At 40.1% G+C, this 22305-nt stretch overlaps 1 protein-coding gene across 4 annotated transcripts in view; it reads right to left on the bottom strand.

Moving 5' to 3' along the window:
- ubap1 (ubiquitin associated protein 1) overlaps positions 1-22305 on the bottom strand; it is a 57236-nt gene that overhangs the window by 23424 nt on the left and 11507 nt on the right. For all 4 annotated transcript variants that reach the window (XM_073064206.1, XM_073064205.1, XM_073064203.1 and 1 more), the window contains exons 2-4: positions 13356-13402; positions 8611-8738; positions 2873-3811 (exon numbers count right to left, since the gene is read on the bottom strand). In XM_073064206.1, coding sequence (XP_072920307.1) covers positions 2873-3811; positions 8611-8738; positions 13356-13395 — 1107 coding nt within the window. In that variant the 5' untranslated portion in view covers positions 13396-13402. The remainder of the gene's footprint in view (positions 1-2872; positions 3812-8610; positions 8739-13355; positions 13403-22305) is intronic.

Raw genomic sequence — 22305 nt, forward strand, 5'->3', positions numbered from 1 at the left:
TAAATACAGAATCCCCTATCATTACTCCACTACTCTTCTCCCTTTCCCTTCTATGCCACAGAGCCACACTCAGTGCCAAAGACCCAGTTGCTGTGGCTTCCCCCTGGTAGTTGTCACCAAACATTATCTAAAGCAATATACTTATCATTGTGGGGAACTGCTACCAGGGTACTCTGCACTGGTTGCCCATTCCTTTTCCAACTGCTGACAGTCATGCAGCTACATGCCTCCTGCAACTTAGGGGTGACTACCTCCCTGTAGCTCCTAGCTATCATCTCCTCAGTTTTCCATATCAGCCAAAGGTCATCCAGCTGCAGCTCCATTTCCTTAACATGGTCTCGGAAGAGCAGCAGCTCAATGCACTTCATGCAGATGTAGTTATCAGGGAGTCTGAAGTTCCCACATCTCACACGAAGAAAATACCACTACTCGCAGACCCATTCTCAGTGCAGTTGCTAGGTAATAACATTAAAAAAAACTTTTCCAAAAGCTGACTTAGAGCCTCTGCCTGTGCCTATTCTCACCTAAGCCTTTTGAGCCAAAGGCGGACCACTCTAATACTGCCCCACTCATATAAATGGTTGCTCTGCTAACACCTCCTTTCTTTTTATTGGCCTCCTGCTAACCAAGGACAATGACTATGGTATTTTTCATTTTGTTATATAGGTAATACTGGTGCTGAATGTCAAAAGTGTTCAGATAATCATTTGGCTTATTGTAGATAATAATTATGGCTTTGTACTTTTTGGAGCAAATGTTACTTATTACTTATCAGCCATGCCCCAATAATATCTATGTCTTTTCCAACCCCCCTTCCCCCCCATATTGCATTGTATGAATCCAATTGGCTTCTACGATGGTTAGGTTTCAGGAGGAAGGCAAGATGGCTTCTCACACTTCTGGCTAACGATAGTTGTGTAAACTTTAGTCCTCTTTATCATTCGCATGGACCCTGACTTCATTAAGAATGGGTATAGTCCTGGTGCTCACTCCTCCCATAAGTATCTATGATCATTCACAACTAGATGCGGGAAAAACTATTGAGCTTTGATCTGAAACCCAAGCTTTTTAAAAGTTTAGTTCATTTAGAGATACAGCACGGTAACAGGCCCTTCCAGCCCAATGAGCCCATGCTGTCGAATTGCACTCATGTGACCAAATAACTTACTAATCCGCATGTCTTTGGACTGTGGGACAGAAGTAGAGAACATGTAAACTCCTTACAGAGAGCAACAGAAATGAACCTGGGTTGCTGGTTCTGTAATAACACTAGCTGCATCTTCATCGGGTTGACATCAGACATCAGGTCTGTCAAGGACTGCTCTTTGCATTCCCTTCTGTTCGCCTCATTGACCCAGTGTTGAGTGTTATCAGTTGACTGAATGATAAGCCACATGGTTGCCAATGTTGGCCATGTTCTTATCTTCTCCTGCCACAGTGCCTCCCGAGAGCATGGTTTTCAGCTGATAGTTCAAGTTTACTCATTTAAGCATGATAATCGAGCCACACAACACGACGGAGAGTGCTTTCAGTATGAAAAGGGGATTCTGTCACCTGAAGAACTGTGTGATGTGTTACTTCTACTAATGTAATCATGGGCATTTGAATTATTGAGGTGGAAGACAAATACATTTATCTGTTGTGTTGATGTGCTCACTGCCTGCTGTGACATTCAGCCAACTCAGTCTCCAATGGTACTAGCAAGCCCTCTTGTCAGAAGACAGCTGCAGCTTATTTGTAGGTATGCCAGTGCTGCTCCTAGCTTGACCCTTAGCATTCGTCATTGCACTAGCGTTCACTGTAATGAGAAAGTGAAGGTTACACCTGTCCACATTGGTGCCAACAGTAGCAGTGTTCATTTCTTTCGCTGCCACAGTGCCTCATGTGTGCCCAGCTTTTAGCTGACAGTTCTGTAGTATTACTTTAATCAAGATTGTATGGCCATACAAAACAACAGAGGGTGACACATTTCCAGTGCTTCGTTGTGGCTTGGTGAAAACTTTGGAACTCCTTACCCAAAAGGAACTATGGGAGGACCCTCACCACAAGGTGGTGGTCTGCATCCATTTTCTCAGGGGCAATTGGGAATGGTTAATAGAAGTTTTGCAGTGATGCTACACCTCAAGAATGAATAGGCCCTATGGTAATGTAGCGATTGAAGCAACGCTATTACAGCTCAGGGCATCAGAGCTCGGAGTTCAATTCCAATGCCGTCTGTAATGAGTTTGGAAGTCCTCCCCATGAACGTGCAAGTTTCTTCAGATGTTCTAGTTTTTTCCTACATTCAAAAGACATAGCTGCTGTTGGGTTAATTGGTCATTGTAAATTGTCCTGTGATTAGGCTAGGTTAAATAGGTGGGCTGCTGAGTGGTGGGGCTTGTTGGGCCGGAAGGGCCTGTTCCGTGCTGTATCCCTAAATAAAATGAAATCCATCCATAACGTTAACACAAATCAACTGGGTGGAAAATATAACTGACTGCACTGATGTGATTCAACATGCAACACTGAAACAAACCAATCACTGACAGTGGTTGTTTCATGTACACTACCAAATTAAAATAAACCTGTGGAGGGTCATGCAAAGAGGAAAGTGTGGTACAAATATCCATTTTCTGGTGCAATGCTAAATGTATAAATAGCATCTTCTTCAGGCAGGCAAAAGCCAGGAACAGCAATTGGACTATAGGGTGTTAATGTTCTGAAAGAACTAAGTTAGATTCAAAAATTAACTGATTCAATCAACTTCATTGCAGTGAACTGTACAACAGGAAACAAAATATTTTTGTCACTATTCTTAAGATTTGAACAAATGAGAATTTGTTTGAGGAACCAACAATCAGAGTTAAAAGCTAACTTGAACACAGTTTCTTACCACTTTTGCTACATGTTGAGAGGACTGCTCTGTTCCAGTTGTTGAAATAACCAGTGGAACCTCACACTTGGAAGACGACGCCGCTTTGTTATCAATCCCGAGGTCAAAACTTGACGAGGAACGCGTGGATACAACAGGGAGGTCATGTCCATTCAAACCATTACCTTTGTACTGTTCACAGTTCTTTACTGAACTAAACAAAGTGCCATTGGGTAGGCTTGTGCTGTGGAAAGTGCCAGCAAGCTTAGCAGTCTTCTGCTCACTTTCATCAGAATCCAATTTAGGAAAGGACAGAGATTTGATATTGCTGACAGATGAAGCATGTGGGAGAGATACTTTGGCAGTAAAGGGCACTTTTTCACAGCTCTCTAACTGTGGCAAATTGATGAGGCCATTTGGCTTATGAAGAGATTTGAAATCTGAGACCGCTTCCTCAGATGAGGCCTGCACTTCTGGGCTTGGTAGTGCATCTGTGTGTCCCACAATCTGCACGTCCAGGCCATTATTCAATTGTGGAATGATCATTGGCCGTGAACTTGCTTGAACAGCGAGAATATTTTTGAGTTCTTCTTTATCATTGAGTGTTTTCAATTCTAGTTTATCAAAAGGATCCTCTTCACTTTCAAAGTCTGCAATATTGAATTTAGTTATGTAGGGGGGACTTGGATCTTTTTGCTTCACCATATTGCTGTTAGCTGGCAATGGAGTTAAAATTTTGCTGTGCGTTAAGCCGGCAAATAAAGGATTAAAAGGCAGTGGAACTGTTGAAGAGTGTGATCCATCAGTGGATTGGATTTCACTTTTTCTCCCCGCGAATACCTCAGTTTCAGCAGTCATGGAAGGAGCTTCCCTGTTTAAACTTGCTGCCTTTTGTGCAGCTTTAATCCGTTTTATCTCTTCAGCCCATTTTATTGTTCGCTTCTCTAAAGAGAAATCGTACTACAAAAATAAGAAAGAAAACAGCACTATTAAAAACAGTAAATAACTTTAAAACACGGCTGACAATCCTTTTGCTAAACCAGCCAAGAAAATTACCCAGGTAAAATAAAATAATTATACAGGAAAAGTAAATGAACCACTGTGAATTTTAGAAAAGTTTTTTCTCAAGACATGGAGTTCCCCTTATGATAGCCTCATTGACTAGTACTCTGTTTATGGTTTAATTGCATTCATTTTCCAGCTTTAAACTCACTGTAAAGCAGTCTGACTGAGCTGGCCTATACCCCCAACATGGACAAATATGACAGAAATACTCAGCAGGTCAAGCAGCAATGGGTGGGGGGGGGAGGTGATCATTTTTAGCAAAGACCCTCCATAAGAACTGGAACTGAGACAAGTAAGGTCAGAATAAAGCTGAAACAGAACAGAGGAGAGATGAATAGGACAAAAGGAAGTGGAAATGGGGTAGAGAATTAAAGGGAGAGGAACTGAAAACACCACATCTTCCTGGCTAGCCAAACTGAGGGAACCTACAATTTTTGACCTACAATTTATAGTCAAATCAGAATATCAACCAGGATAAATGTACAAGCTTTACAAAGTAGATGTTGTGAATCTGTTGGAGAGTTAGTGGCGTAAATGATTTTTAAAAATTATAACAAAAATTGTTAGTTTCATGCTTTATTCTTTATCGTTCAGGCATTGTACAGGATTGCAAGAGGCTGCAAAGGGTTGTAGTTCCATCACAGACACAACCCTCCCTATTATCGCAGACATCTTCAACAGGCGATGCCTTAAGAAGAGGCCATCCATCTCCTGGAACCCTCAACACCCAGGATATGCCCTCTTCTCATTACCACCATCAGGGAGGTGGTACAGGAAGCTGAAGACCCACACTCAATGATTCAGAAATAGCTTCTTCCTATCTGCCATAGGTTTCTGAATAGCCCACGAACACTTCATTTTTTTTGCACTACTTATTTTGTAATATATAGTGTAATTTGCACCATACTACTGCTGCAAAACAACAAATTCAGGACATAAACAAGAAGTTCTATAGGTGCCGGAAATCCAGAGCAACACACATGAAATACTGGAGGAATTCAGAATTTTCCAGTGGTCCAATATCCACTCTTACTCTCTTTTACTCTATATACCTGAAAAAAAAACTTCTGGTATTCTCTGATATTTTTGGCCAGCTTACCCTAATATTTTATATTTTCCTTTCTGATGGTTTTTTTTTTTACGTTGCATCTATTGTTTTAAAAAGCTTCCCAATCCTCTAACTTCCTACTAATTTTTACTATATGTCCTCTCTTTTGCTTTTATGCTGTCTTGTCACCCACGATGGACTCATCCTGCCTTTAGTATATTTCTTCAACTTTGGGATGTATCTGTTCTGTGCCTTCTGAATATTTCCCAGAAACTCCACCCACTGCTGTCTGCTATCACCACTGCTAGTATCCCCTTCTAATCAACTTTGACTTGCTCCTCTCTCATGCCTCTGTTATTCCCTTTACTTCAGTGTAATACTGACACATCTGACTTTATCTTCTCCCTCTCAAAGTGCAGGGTGAATTCTGTTATATTATGATCACTGCCTCCCAAGGGTTCCTTTACCTTAAAGCTCCTTAATCAAATTCACTTCATAACACAACACCAAATCCAGAACTGCCTTTCCCTGAGTGGGCTCAACCACAAACTGCTCTAAAAAAAAGTCTGATTTTCCCAATCCACATGCATATTTAAATCCCCCATGACTATTGTAACATTGCTCTCATTACATGCCTTTTCTATTTCCCATTGAAATTTATATCTCACACCCTGGCTATTGTTTGGGTCCTATGTATAACTCCCCTCAATATCTTATTACCCCAGCAGTTTCTTAATTCTACCCACAAGCTATGGTATATTTTAGAATCCTATGCTACCTCTTTCAAAGGGTATGACTTAATTTTACCAACAGAACCACCCCAACCCTCTGCCTACCTTCCTGTCCTTTCAATACAGGCTCCCAACTATGATCTTCTTTCTGTCACTTCTCAGTGATGTCCATAATGTCATACCTGCCAATCTCTAACTCCACTACAAGATCATTTACTGTATTCCATATACAGTGTGCATTCAAAAATAACACATTCAGACCTGTATTCATTATGTCAGAAAATAAATACTTCTGGGGGTTTCTGTCATGAGACATTTTCAACTTTCAGGATGAATTTATCTAAACTCACTTCCTCAATACATATAGATTTAAAACTAGCTTCCAAACCTCCAGTTCTGGTAACAAATTTGCCCATACTTACCAGCATGCAAACAGAAATGAAGTTAAATAGTATCTTCTTTGATAAGAATCTCAACAATTTTATCTTTCCGGTATACCACATTCAGATTTATTTATCACATGTACATTGAAACATACAGTGAAATGCGCCACTTGTATTAACAATCGACACACTCAAGGACATGCTGGGGGCAGCTTGCAAGTGTTGCTACATATTCTGGCAGCAACAGAGCATGCCCAGAATGTTCAGTAGTAACATACAAGCCGCAGCAATAACAACAGAATAAAACATGACAACAGTGGCAAAAGAAGCTTCTTTCCCACCCTTCCACTCACCCCTCCAAACAAACAGGCCACCTCTGGATCTCCAGTCCTTGGTACCAGACTCAGATATTGGGCTGGCAACTGCCAGTCCATGGACCAGACTGATAAGACTTGATGGTCGGGCTCCTACCTCTGGACTTCAACCTTCAGTTTTACCCTCTCAACTTCACTGATCTCTGGGTATCGACTCGCTAATCACAGGTTTGACCTTTAGTCTTTGATCTCAGGACTTGCTGATCATGGGTTTGGCTTTCAGGCCTTGACTGCTGGACTTGTACAGACCTCTAGGAGGTCCCAATCCTCATGCCTACTGCCCATACGGACCTTCAGATCAGGGCTCACTGATCTGGTCTATGCCTGCTGAACCAACCTCTGGGATCGGAAGACCCTTCTTCATGAGTGGAAAGGAAGTGCGAAGATGCCAAAATAAAATGGTGGGGAGGGGGATAGCTAGAAAATGATAGGTGAAGCCAAGTGGATAGGAAAGGTAAAAGGAGAGGACCACAGGAGAAAGGGAAGAAGAAAGGAAGCCAGGGGGAGGTGATAGGCTGGTGAGAAGAGGTAAAGGGCCAGAATGGGAAATAGAAGAGGGAAGGAGGAGGAAGTTTTTTTTTAAAAACCAGAAGGAGAAATCGATATTCATGCCATAGAATGCAAGTTGTTGTCCTTCCACTCCGAGAGTTTCCTCACCTTGGCACAAGAGGCTGCCATGGACTGACATGTCAGAATGGGAATAGGAATCAGAATTAAAATGTTTGGCTTGACCTCTGCTCCATCCATCAAAACAAGTTATCATATTCAACCTGAAACATCAGCTCAGGTTTTCCTTCTGCAGATGCTGCCTGACCTTTACATTTTTCTTCACTGCTTTTGAAAATGCACAAGTTCATTATTTCAAGTACACTCATTCGTGACAGATTTCTTGTATTTATTTTGATGTTTGGTATTACTTTAAGTTATTTCATTTGGACAACAGACTTCATCACCTTTGCTCTGGTGTAGCGAAGCTTCATGGGCCAAAAAAAAAAACACCTCTACTAGGATCATTTTGTTTCAAGTGTCTTTAAAACAAAGCAAAAATCAGAACAGTTTTCAACAAGCACAGTAAGTAAAATATTGACCATTATAGCTGTGACAGGTTAACCCTATCACTTTGCTACTTGCCAAGTGCCTTGCTAATTTAAAATTTTCAAATAGATATCTAGTTCCCACATGCAAATTATTATCTAATCTGTCAAAAACATTGAAGAATTCGACTTCCTGTATTTAATCTCACTTTACATGGGAGGCATTTCAGGCCATGCGAAAGGATCAGAAAATGATCACTGAATAAACATCACAACAAATAAGAAATTATGTTAAGGTAACTGTTTAGTAAGTTGTCCCAGATACCCAAAGATTTGTGATATAAATAGTTTTGTTTGATGTAAATGAATTAAATACAGAGTTAAACAGGGAAGGATTAAATCTGCAGTAGTAGCTGTGAACACTAGAAATATTAAACAGATTGTGTAAAAAGACAGACTTCATAGATTAATTTTTAAAGTACTAAATACTGCATATAGTGAAATAGCTAATGATGAGGAATAACAGATTTTAATAATTTTAAAGGTAAACTGTGACAATAAGAACAAATAAAATCCTGAACAGTGCAGATAGAATCAGAATCAAGTTTAATATCATTGGCACATGTTAAGAAATTTGATGTTTTGTGGTGGCAGTAGTACAGTGCAATATAATAAAATACATATTAAATTAGATAGGTAGTGCAGAAAGGGGGAGAAAAATTAGTGAGGTAGTGCACATGCATTCATTGTCCGTTCAGAAATCTAATACAGTTAAGACAGACTTACACATATAAATTTTATGCTACTCTGTTGAACTATGCTGCAAGACCTGTTTAGCTACAGTGAAACCCAAGACATTAAAGCTTGAGAACAGGAAAAAGTTGACATTTAGTCAACTGTACAAAAATAGACAATGAAAGAAAACTACCATTTCCACACTCAATAAGCAGTATTAGTGCTGGATCTTTTAAAATAGAAAGCTGCACAAAACAAACAAATCAATACTATTCTGAAAAGCAATAAAGCCATTTCTAAAGAATGCCTTCATTACAATATAAATATTTGTATTGTATTCAGGTCAGAAAATTAGATATATAAAACAATTTAAGATTTGTTACACTTACACAGAACTCTCCAAGTCGTGTAGAGTAGTCTGATATACAAAATCCAATAGGAAATCCCACTTTGGTTGGAATCTTGAATTTATCACCAATCTTAAAAGTGACATCATCCAAATAACTAACACCTGCACCTGTTTAAAAAAATCATATGCTAATAAAGCTTTCAAACTGATAATATTTATTCTTTCTCAAAGTTGACCAGAATATTTGTTTTTCTTATCACTAACGCGAGATCATAAATTTAAGTTTTTGAAATGGAAGAACATCTTTAAATTCACCTCAATTCCATAAACACTTTGTCACACATCTCTAATTTAATTGTATTCTATTCCCACCAGCATATACACTGGTATTAAACTACTCAAATGCTTAAGAATTCCATTAGTTTCCTTTTTGTCCCTTTAACCTTGTACATTGGTAGAGGGTAGTAGTTAAAATGACAGTTTCAATTCACAACATTGTACAGCAGACTCCCACAATATGGAGGAGGCTTTCTTAGAGATCAGCTTATGTCATGGTTTTCTATAATATAAAGCTGCAGCTTCTGCAATGCATCAAGAGGGAGAGTTGAAAAAACAATATTGGTGTTCATCTATTTACTTCCCCTCTCCACTCCACATTAAATCCACAAGAGTGAATTTCATTCTGCACGTCAAACTTTCAGGTAGTGATCTCCAAGAGCAAAGTTTCATAACGCTTAATTGCAAAGTGGGGTTGTCTGTATTGCCATTCGTCTCTAATCTGGGATATAGCACTTAGAAGTTGTCTCAGGTTCCTTCATATTCAACAGAAACACAGATTGCACTGTACCCAGCAAGCACCTCGCAATTACTACCTGTTCTAGCCCTGCAGCTGAATGAAGCGTCAGGAAGTGAGCAAGTCTCAAAGTCCTCAAGGTCTCACTGCTGCGCTCAGTCCATGAGGCAGAGTGGGCCATAAGCAATAACTAGTGATGGTCTGTAAAAACACATCATCCCCCCCCCCCATTGTAAATTAAGAGATTCTGCAGATGCTGGAAATCCAGGACAACATACATAAAATGCTGGAGAAACTCAGGTCAGGTAGCACTTACGGCAAGGAATAAACAGGCCACGTGTCGGGCCGGGACCCTTCATCGGTCCTGATCCAGATACTGCCTGACTGGCCGAGTTTCTCCATCATTTTGTACGTACAGCTCTGATGGTGTTTTGACAATTTAGGCGATCATAAGGTTCATTTACTTCACTGAGATTCTCTCAGCCAATTATCAATTTCACACTCACTAACCCCTCCCACATGGTGGTGATACATTTAGTTTTAAGTTATACTGTACATGTTACTGTAGTACTTTTTTGTTGCACTACTTTTGACTGAACTGTAATCTTTCCATTATTCTGCCATTTTTCCGATTTGTCACACTGTTTCTGAGCTTCACAGGAATGCAGAATTTCACTGGTGTGTATGACAATAAACTAATCTAAATGTTTATGAAAATCAGAGGCATTCAGAAACAGCTGAAAAATAAGTAAAAATATAATTTATTATTTTTCCTTGCTGCACCTTGAGGTGTATCGGGTGGCAACTTTGCCATTTCTTTAACTTTTTTTTTTGAGGCAGAGCTTTTAGCTTGATGCTTAATCCAGTACGGATGGACAGTATGAAAGGAGCTGGCTGGATTTGAACCCGGGACCACTTGCCTTGAAGTCTGGTACTGATGTCACTTCACCACTGGCCGACTAATTAACTGAGGTAAATTATTCAAGTGGAACAACAAACTACTTGCTTTTTAAATGGTCAGTGAATGGGGGTATGCTACATGCACCAGATATGAAATGACTATTTTGCTGAAAGGGCCTAAAGCAGTACTCCTATTTTTCCCTCTCCACAAAATTGTTTCCTGTTTCTATCTCATCTGCAGTTTTTTAATTTGCTTTCAGATTTGGAGTGTATGTGATCCTTCAGCTCAGACCATTACGGTGCTCCTTGGTTCAGAGGGAGAAATTGGATCTGCTGACCTCCAGCATATCTTCATAGCTCCACACAGCACACTGCAAGAGCAGAAACCTACACAAGTGGTTAGCCATCAGTTTTCTATTCACTTGCTAGCTAGTTATGACACAATCTGGGCCTTTGCTCTAATTTGTTGAATTGCCCTAAGGAATTTAATTTTATTTATAAATAAACATGTCTCATGTCACCATGCTGCTAACAGAAGCTATTTTATTTCATAATACAAGTATAATAAAGACACAGACAGTTCTATTCATTTAGCAGGATATAGGAGGAACCTGGAGTTGTGACAGAAGGACATCTGCAACCATTGAAAATGCTAAATTTAGACTGCTATTGTAAAACTGAACTTCAGGAACAAAGCTAACTTTAACCAGTAGAGTTACTTAAGAAAATATCTTCCTTTGTTTTAAAAAGATGATTGCAAAAATGGCCATGATCTTTACTCTCTTTCACTCTGATGGATTAAAACCAGCAACTGTTGAGAGAGATAAAAGAACCAAAGTTTATTATAGTATATTTAATGAAGTAACTTTGAAACATACAGTACTGTGCAAAAGTCTTAAATATATACAGTTTGTAAATCTGGTGAGAGCAAAGGATGCTGGGAATGGTGAGGATGGAGTGCCACAAGAGAGATACAGAACGGGTGGCAGAGAAGGAGTGCCAAAAGCAGAGGGTGGCGAGGGTTCAAACCCACTTGGCTCTGAGACACCAGGCAAGGTCATTTGATTCCAAACAATTGGTTTATTGATCATTACAGAATCTCTCTTGTCTTTTTGCTCCCTCCCCTCTCCCTTCCCCTTTTCCCAACCATGATTCCTCTCTGTCTGCCCCCTTCCAACTTTCATTTCACCATAGAGAACCATATCAGAAACCGTTTTATCACTCACCGAGGTGATGAAACTTCTATTTTTCTGCAGCAGCACAGTGAAATACATAATATTACCACAGTATTTGTGAAAGTCTTGGGCTCTCTAGATATGTACTGTATATGTGCCAAAGACTGTTGTACAGTAATGTACCACTCATGTAATGTAAGCAAAATAATTTTCACCAGCACATTAAAGACAATTCGTAAGTAAAAGCAGCAAAGTGTATGCATCAGTAGTTTGTACATGTTGGCTCTCAAAGCTAAATCTGATCACAGGGATGTACACATTAAAAACATATTTGATAATAAATGTACTTTTAGTCTTTAAATTCAACTAAGATGCTTGAAGAAATAAAGCTAATATCAGCTAGTCAAAAAAACTTTCTGCTTTGTATTCTGCATTTCTGTGAGGGCCCTTGAAGATGATTGATTGAGAATGTTTATGGGTGCTGCGGATCACTTTCAAGGGCTCCTTAATTCAAATAGAAACTCTCCAATTGAAATATTTCCCTAAGTTGGTCATCAAACTTGATAGACTGCAGGACATCAGGTAAAGAGCAAAGATTAGGCAACAATTAGGGAGAAAACTTGCAGCCATTTGTTCAAGTTTCAACTAATTCAGAAGAGCCAGCATATATTTGGTAAGGAATAAATGTTTTTAAATGAGGTAAAAGGTACACAAAATGTAGAGTTGAATTTTCACAAGGCATTTGGCAAAGTACTACATGTCAGGAAAATTAAAGCCCATGGGGCAAAAGTTACCACAGCAAGACTTTTTTCCCCAATAAAAATTGCCCAGTTTCAAAAGTGCAGAGATGTGCACAAATCTTCAAAGTCTCAGGCCATGTTAACAAAAGCAGTTAGAAATGAATATGGAATCATTGGCTCAAGGGCCCATAACCAAACGCTGGAGGTTTAAGATGAGATTCACAAAGATAAAAAACCTTCAAACAATATGTAGTTATGGCTTGGAGTGCTCAGCAAAATAAGATGGGGGATGCTAATTAACATGTAGCCTCTTAAAGCGAGCTGAATCAATATTTAAAAGAGGAAATATTTCAGGGATAGGAAGAGTAGATTTCTCTTCTACTACAAAGTGATATGTGACTACATACATTTGCTTATCCTTTTCAAATTTGATTATTCCAATGCTGTAAATGACATATATCACATTATACGCCACCTACCTACAGGAAAGGTGGAAACAAGATTGAAAAGAGTACAGAGGAAATTTACAAGGTTGTTGCTGGGACTTGAGGATCAGAGTTACAGTATATGCAAAGATTGAAGAGGTTAGGACTTTACTCATTGGAATGTGGAAGATTGAGGGGAGACTTGATAGAGACATACAAAGTTTTGAGGGGTATTAATAAGGTAAATGGAAGCAGACTTTTTTCACGAAGGTTGGGTGGAACTACTATTAGAGATCATGGGTTAAGGGTGAAAGGTGAAAAATTTGAGGGGAACATGAGGGGAAACTTCGTCACTCAGAGGGTGAGGAGAGTGTGGAATGAACTGCCAGCACAAGTGGTGCATGTGAGCTCAATTTCAACATTTAAGAGAAGTTTGGGTAGGGGGCGACAGTCCAGGTCAAAGGGTCTAGGCAGTTTAAGTGGTTCAGTAAGGACTAGATGGGTTAAAGGGCCTGTTTCTGTGCTGTACTTTTCTATGACTATAACTAAATGGAAACAAAAGTTGCACTGAAAAAAAGAGGAATTCAAGAAAAAAAATTAAAAATAGAGAGAGGAATCATTAAATTGTGGAACTATTTATCAAAGTATATTGTTGAAGAAATTATTAACATTTATTCAGTTAGCTATAGTTTACTTAAATGCTGGGGGGATAAAACTAGGCCCTGTTAAAGACAATGTAATTAAAAACTTACCAGAGTTCTGAAAATCTGATCCTGATTTCCTAGAGGCCATTTAGAATCTGAAAAAAAAGGTAATGCTCATGAGAAACGATAGTTTGGCAAAGTAAACACATTATGCTATACAGCCGGCCCTCCTTATCCATGAGGGATTGGTTCCGGGACCCCTCGCGGATACCAAAATTCGCGGATGCTCAAGTCGCTTATTCAACCTGTCTCAATGCGGTGGATCTTAGGACCCAGCGGAACCCCAGACCTTACTTAACCTGTCTCAGTGCGCTGGACATTAGGACCCGGCAGCAGAACTCTGAATCCGCTGTGTTTCTGTTCACGAAAATAATCATGATCACGATTGAAAATAAAGTGGAATTAATAAAGCAATTGGAAAGAGGTGAAACGCCATCGGTCACTGGAAAAGCGTTAGGCTACATCGGTCAATGATCGGAACAATTTTAAAGGATAAAGTGAAAAAGGCCCTGCCCCAATGAAAGCTACAATTATTACTACACAACGCAGTGGTTTAATTATTGGGTTTTGGGTTATTGATCCTCCGCATCAACCCGGCACGGTGGAGAGCGCGCTCGGAAATGGTCTGTAACTGGATCGAACTCAGGAACTTCTCGAGCCTGGCGCTGAATCAGAATCAGAATCAGAATCAGACTTTAATCGCCAAGTACCTATGCACATACAAGGAATTTACTTCCGGCAGATGTTGTCTCTCTGCTCATAACAATAATAATGATAGATATAAATGAAAATATAAATTATACATACAGGTAGTGCAATCCAAGTAATAGTTAGCTGACAGTTAACTGTTCAGCAAAGTGACCGCAGTAGGGAAAAATCTTCTCCAGTGCCTATTAGTCTTAGTCTGGAGGGATCTGAAGCGCCTACCAGACGGAAGCAGATCAAACAGTCCGTGCGCAGGATGGGAGGAGTCCTTTATGATGTTCCTATGTTCTTAAGTGTTTTATATGCATAGAAAGGTAAAATATATACTATATACTACGTTTGACTAACTGATGCTAAATAATACCAGATGTACCTGTTCCAACTTACTTAGTAAGAGAACTGCCAATTTTTTTCGATCCCAATCGACGTTAACCCACACACATCCTCCCGTATACTTTAAATCACCTAATACCTAATACAATGTGAATGCTATGTAAAATAGTTGTTATACTGCATTGTTTAGGGAATAATGACAAGAAAAAAAAGTCTGTACATGCTCGAACAACAAGTGCTGGAAGAACACTTCCGGGTTTTTGCGATTCGTTGAATTTGCGCACGCAGAATTCGCGGATAAGAAGGGCCGACTGTATACTGTGTCAAATGCAAGATTTAATGCTTATGTCTGTACTGTAATGGGATTGTTATGATAAAGTTTATTGCCAATAGCACATAATTGTGCGATTTTGATCGGGTCAGACTGGCTCTGCGGTCTGCAGTTAATGAACAACACAGCGTTAGATTGAACCGAACTGAATACACCCAGACTCTTTCGGTGACTTTGTTGTTCAGTGTTTTATTGTTTTTCTTTGAGTGGGTTCCATGGTCTTTGTGGTTGTGTGAAGACAGTTAAAGTATATTTTTTTAAAAATATTAATTTACAGGATCTGGGTGTCACCAACTAAGCCAGCATTTATTACCTATCCCGAGCTGCCCTTGAGAAGGTGGTGATGAGCTGCCTTCTTCAGCCGCTGAGTCCCTGAGATGTAGGTATGTAGGTACATCCACAGCGCTGTTAGGGAGGGAATTCCATGATTTTGACCCAGTGACAATGAAGAAACAATGATCAAAGAAAGTCAGGATGGCGAGTGACTTGGAGGGGGATTTCAAGGTGATGGTGTTCCCAGGTATCTGCTGTTCTCGTCCTAGTAGTGGTTGTGGGTCTGGAAGGTGCTGCCTTAGGAACTTTGTGTTGTTGCAGTGCATCTTGTAGATAGTACACACTGCTGCAACTGCTCGTCGATGGTGGAAGGATTGGATGCTTGTGGAAGAGGTACTGTCCTGCTGCATTTGGGTATGTACTGCTTCACTATCTGAGGATGGTGTAGAACACTGTGCAGTCATCTGTGAATATCCCCGCTTTGGACTTTATGATGGAAGGAAGGTAATTGATGAAGCACCTGAAGATGGTTGGGCTTAAGACACTTCCCTGAGGAACTCCTGCAGTTATATCCTGAGGATGAGATGACTGACCTCCAACCATCTTCCTTTGTGTCAGGAACGATTCCAATCAGCAGAGGGTTTTCCCCTAATTCCCATTAACTTAATTTTAGCTAGGTCCCATACTTGGTCAAATACTGCCTTGATGTTGAGGGCCATCACTCTTACCTCACCTCTGGTATTTAGCTCTTTGGTCCAGGTTTGAACCAAGGAGGTGATGAGATCAGGAGCTGAGTGGCCTTGACGAAGCCCAAACTGGGCATCTGTAAGCAGGTTATTGCCGAGTAGGTGCTGTGTGATAGCACTGTTGATGACCGTTTCCATTACTTCACTGATAATTGAGAGTAGTCTGATAGGGCAGCAACTGGCTGGATTGGACATCCTGTTTCTTGTGTACAGGACATACCTGGGCAATTTTCCACATTGCCAGACAGATGCCGGTGTTGTACTGCATTTGTCATGACTTCTCATCCTCGACAGATCCAAGTCGCCAGTTTGATACCGAAATACACTGTGCCTGTTCTAAAGCCACAATCCAGCCATCTTGCCAAAAAGATACAAAGAACACACAGTATCCTTCCAATAGTCACAGCTGCCATGTTGCCCACATTGCTGATTGACTCAGGCAATTAGCATAGAGCCAAACATTGAGCACCCTTGGCCTCTCCTCCACAGCATCTCCACACTGCAGAATGCAGATGACCCTTGTTTGCACATGCTAGGAGGTGAACTCCAGGCCATCACTGATGCTTTTACTGAAGCATATATACGGGAGGCTGAGACTTACAATCAACGTCTACAAGACTAAGATGTTCTACTAATCTGCTCTGCTACACCACAATGTCTTCCAAAAACTAAGGCTCAGGCAACACCTTGGAAAACACAGACCATTTTTCACTGCTCAGGAAATACCTCTTGGCAAAGGTGGGCATCAATGTTGTCCACCAACTTCAGCATGCCAGTCTTTGATTGAAAAGGATAAGGGAATTTGAAAATGAAGACTTCAGAGCTGGCACAAAACTCATAGTTTAACAGGCACTGTTAATGTTCCCCAATATACTTCTAAGACCTGGACCATCTCAAGGCACTGAAAAATATCACTGCTGCTGTCTCCGCAAAATCTTACAAATTTCACTCAATAAATTAGTAAAACAACACCATCGGTAAGGTGCTTGCACGTTTTCCCTGTGACCGCGCAAATTTCCTCCTGATGCTCCGGTTTCCTTGCCCAATCCAAAGAGGTACCAGCTTGTAGATTAATTGGTCTTTGTAAATTGTCTTGTGATTAGGCTAGTGGAAATAGTTGGTTGCTGAGTGGTGTGGCTTGCCAGGCTGGAAAGGCTTGTTCCACACTATACCCAAGTAAAAAATTATTAAAAATACAGCATGCAAAAGAGGAAAAATACACTGTCTACTTGCATATTTCTACCAGACCTGGTAGAAAAGTCAGAATCATGACAAAGCTGTATGCAAAGAGATCAACATTCAAGGTGATTGCATACTAAAAGTATTTTAAACCAAGTATCCTTAATATGATGTATATTTTAACAAAAATAAATCAGTGATGCAGTTTATTTTTGTTGCAGGCCATGTTTTGAAATCAAGCTGAAATGACAGGATTAAAACTTAACTTTTGTTATCACACAAAATGGTTCTGCAAAGTTTACGAGTTAAATAAATATTGATGTTCTTTCTAGTAGTATACCCAACATATGAAAACTTGATCTTAATAATGCACGAATATAAAGTGAAACTAAAAGTGAAACAGAAAGTGAAACACTTTGTTCGTATTTCCCTTAAAATTTTAGATAGAAATTGTAGGTAAACAAATGAACCAAAACAAACTTTTTAGTCTGGGTATTGTACAAGAGTTTCTAGATTTGTTAAAAGAAGTGAAATAAAAGTCAAATTCCAGCTTAAGTTCAAAACAAGGAGCTGGAAACAGACAGCAAGCAAGAGTGTCCATGTTTTGTATATTATAACAGTAATATGCAGCAGAATGCAAACTGAATTGACAACTTTCTATAGATGCACAATGGAAAGTATCTTAACTGCTTGTATCACAGCCTGGTGTGGCAACACCAAGGCCCAAGAATGGAAAAACCTACAGAAAGTAGTGGAAACAGCCCAGTCCATCACAGGTAAAGCTCTTCTCTGCCTACTGAGCACATCTACAAGGAGTGCTTCCACAAGAAAACAGCACAAGGACCCCCACCTCCCTGATCATGCTTTCTTCTCGCTACTGCCATCGGGAAGGAGTCACAGCAGCCTTTACGTCCCACACCACCAAGTTTATGAACAGATATTATACTTACTCCATCAGGTTCCTGAACCAGAGCAGATAACTTCACTCACCTCAAAACTGAACTGATTCCACAACCTATAGGCACACTTTCAAGGACTCTACAACTCGTGTCCTCAATACTATTTATTTAATTTTCTCATTAGTTGTTTGTCAGTCTTTCTGTAGAATAAAACCAAGGAATTGATTGTGTACTTCAGGAAAGGTAAGTCGAGGGAACACACACAAAAGCTCATCAAGGGATCGAAAGTGGAAAGGGAAAGCAGTTTCAAGCTCCTGGGTCTCTGAAGATCATCCTGGGCCCAACATATTGATGCAATTATAAAGGAAGGCATGACAGCAACTATATTTCATTAGAGGTTTGAGGAGAATTTGTATGGCACCAAAGACACTCGCAAATTTCTACAGGTATCATAGTGAGCATTCTAACTGATTGCATCATCGTTTGGTATGGAAGGGCTACTGCACAGGATTGGAAAAAGCTGTAGAAAGTTAAAAACTCAGCCAGTCATCATAGGCACTAGCGTCCCCAGCATCCAGGACACCTTCAAAAGGCGATTAACTCAAAAAGACAGCATCTATCACTAAGGACTCCATCACCCAGGACATGCTCATTTCTCATTGCTACCATCAGGGAGGAGGGTACAACTGCCTGAAGACACACTTAAATGTTTTAGGACAGCCTCCTCCCCTTCACTATCAGATTTCTGAATGGACAATGAACCTACGTACACCACCTCACTAAGTTTAAAAAAAAATCTATTTCACAACATATGACACTCATATTAAACTAATTCTAAGTTGTTCATTGATTCTAATGTATTTCTTTGTTTGGTAGTGTATGGTGACACATATTGTACAAACTTTGTTATTTTTTAAAACTGAGCCACACGGCCCAGCAATCCCCCAATCTGATCACAGTCTAATCATGGGACAATTTACGAAGACCAATTACCCTGCTGTGGGAGGAAATGCATGTTCTCACGTGAAGAACATACAAAACCCTTCCAGGGAATTGAACCCAGATTGCTGGTACTGTAAAACATTGTGCTAACCACAACACTACCGTTCAAGTTTACTTTGAACTTTGAATAGCTTTATGAAACTGCAGTTTCTTTCTCTGAAAAAAGGAAAATTTCAGGCATATTGCTTCACTTTCAGGAATGGTCACTTCAAAGGAGCAAAAATCAAAGGACCAGGCAAATATGACATCTGAGAGTTGACTGAGAACAAAACAAAATAATTGAGAAGCAAAGATTGGATAGATAAGTAATCTTTTTTCCTAGAATAGCACGAGTGAAAATATCAAATACTAGAAGGCATAGCATTAAAGCTGGAGAGAGGGGCAGGGCAAGATTAAAGCAGATTCAAGACGTTTCTTTTACACAAAGACTGTACCTGGAATATGCTACAAGGGTAAGTACCACAAGGAATATAACAGCAAACAAGTGGTAATCAGACAGCCACATAAACAGGCAGGTGGGGTTAATTTAACTTGGCATCCTAGTCATCACACATATCACTGGCTGAAAGGACTGTTCCTGTACCAATTACTTTTTTCAAAAGGAGAGGCTTCAAAGTGTCAAAGAGAAGAATATCTTCAACATTTTTTAATATTACTTCCAAAATACATTTTTCAAAAGAATTTCAGTAGCAATAAAAAATAATGAAACATTAAACCTTTGTTGACAGGCTTTCTTTAAAACCACAGGAATAAGGCAACCGTAGCCAAGTTTATATACTTGAAAATATTTTTCATTTTCCATACAATAGCCCTATTTTGTTATGCTCAGTAGAATAAGAGCGATCACACAAAGCCCATCACATTTTTCAGAATTATGTAGAATGCAATCCTATAACTAAAATTATCAACAATATAACTATATTCAGATTCTAATAAGCTGACCAAAACTTTACATAGTACTTCAGGTGAGGCTGCATTCTGTAAATTTGAAATAATACACCTCCATTTGGATTTCCAGCATCTTCAGACCTTCTCGTGTTTGCACCTGCATAGTCAGTTTCCTCAAGAATACATAGATTCCTCTGCGCCCCAATCATTTGCAGCATCTATTTAGGTAACAGTCTACCTTTTGAATTCTACTGGTGCACGACCTCACACTTTGCTACATTAAACTCCATTTGCCTTTTGCCCCTTCACTCGTCCCACCTATACACCCTAGAGTACATTGTCTTGCCACACATTTGCAAGTCATTAGATTGTTTTTATTAAATACAAAACACTTAAATGACATTCTAATCAGTAGTTTCCCTCAGGTAAAAATTATTCATCTCAACTTTGAGTTATTTGGTGCCTTTAGCATAGCGGTCAGTACAGCGCTCTTACAGTTTGGGGCATTCTGGAGTTCGGAATTCAATTCCAGTAAGGAGTCTCTGTACGTCCTCCGCATGGAATGTGTGTGCTTTCCCCATGTGCTCCAGTTTCCTCCTGCAGTCCAAAGACGTACCGTGTAGGTTAATTGGTCATAGTAAATTGTCCCATGATTAGGTTAGGGTTAATCAGAGTTGTCGGGGGATGCTGGGTGGCGTGGCTCAAAGGGTTGGAAGGGCCCACTCCATGCTACATCACTAAATGAATAAATTCTTTTAAACGCTGCTCACATAAAAACAATGACTTAAAATACTGAAAGGTTCAATATATATTGCCTATTCAAGGCTCCAATAGCCAAAGGCTGAAATGCAGGTCATCAACTCAGCTGGCAGCTTTTCAAGATGGACATATTTTGGCCCTTTTCGATTCTCAACTAAACCATTAGCATTTTTAACCCCCCAGAAACTATTCTGAAGCTGCCAAACTAAGTTTAGTGCATTCCGAGAAAACCCAGACAAATAAGTTTAGAAACAACTAGGTTCTTTCAACACAAAACATGATGCCAAGAAAAGTTCTAACCATGGTAGTGTGGCAGTTAGCACAGTGTCATTGCAACTTTGGGCATTGTGAGTTCAATTCCTACATCATCTGTAAGGAATCTAAATGTCCTTCCTCTGGAAGGAATGGGTTTTGACAGGGACCTCTAATTTCCTCACACAGTCCAAAGTCATACCTGTTAGTAGGTTAACTGGTTATTTTAAATTGTCCTGTGATTAGGCTAGGGTTAAATTGGGGGTTGCTGGGCAGTGCGGTTTGAAGGGCCTATTCAGAATTATATCACAAACAAGAAAAAATCTGCAGATGCTGGAAATCCGAGCAACATACAAAAAACACTGGAGGAACTCAGCAGACCAGGCTGCATTTATGGAAAAAAAAAGCATATAGATGCTGTTTGGCCTGCTGAGTTCCTCCAGCATTTTATGTGTATTCTTCAGAATCAGGTTTAATATCACTGGCACATGTCACAAACTGTGTTAACTTTGTGGCAACAGTATAATGCAATACATGATAAATGTAGAAAGAACTGAGTTACATTAAGTATATACATGTCTATTAAGTAGTTAAGTTAAATAAGTAGTGTGAAAATAACAGAAATAAAAAAGTGAGTAGTGTTCATGGGTTCAATGTCCATTTAGAAATCAGATGGCAAAGGGGAAAAGCTGTTCTTGAATCTCTAAATCTTTGTGCTATATCTTTAAATAAAATTTAAAAAATAAAAACTACCCAAACACAGTTTAGCCTCTGCTTCATAGTTTGCATTTCTTTCTACATTTTTCGCTGCCTACATAATCAACATAATCAAAGACCCAACCTACCCTGGACTTTATCTCTTCACACACTCCCAGGGTAGATGATTAAAAAAACAAAAATACAACTGCAGATGCTGTGGATCAAAGAATACATACACAATGCTGGAAGAACTCAGCAGGTCAGGCAGCATCCGTGAGAAAAGAGTAGCCAACGTTTCAGGCCGAAACCCTTCATCAGGAATGGGGGGAAGAGAGGGCCAAAGCCCAGTAATAGAGATAGGGGAGGGGGTAGGTCCTAGAGGCACCAGGTGGAAAACCAATCAGAGGAAAGATTGGGGAGGGGATAAACATTAAAGAACTGTAGAGATAAAGAAGCAGAAAGTTGAAAGGGGAGAGAGGCAGAGAGGGACCTGGGATAGGGGAAGGGGAATGGGGAGGGAATTAACGGAAATTGGAGAATTCAATGTTCATACCATCAGGCTGGAGGCTACCCAGACGGTAGATGAGGTGTTGCTCCTCCAACCTGAGTTTGGCCTCATCATGGCAGCAGAGGAGGCCATGTATGGACATATCTAGATGGGAATGAGAGGCAGAGTTGAAGTGGGTGGCAACCGGGAGGTCCTGTCTTTTGTGACAGGCGGAGCGTAGGTGCTCGATGAAGCGGTCCCCCAATCTGCGTCGGGTCTCGCCGATGTACAGGAGGCCGCACCGGGAGCACCGGATGCAATAGACGACTCCAGCAGACTCGCAGGTGAAGTGTTGCCTCACCTGGAAGGACTGTCTGGGGCCCTGGCCCCGACCGCTTCATTTTTACCATGGATGTTCAATCCTTGTACACCTCCATCCCCCATC

Source organism: Hemitrygon akajei, chromosome 13, assembly GCF_048418815.1.
Source record: "Hemitrygon akajei chromosome 13, sHemAka1.3, whole genome shotgun sequence".
NCBI classification, from domain to species: domain Eukaryota; kingdom Metazoa; phylum Chordata; class Chondrichthyes; order Myliobatiformes; family Dasyatidae; genus Hemitrygon; species Hemitrygon akajei.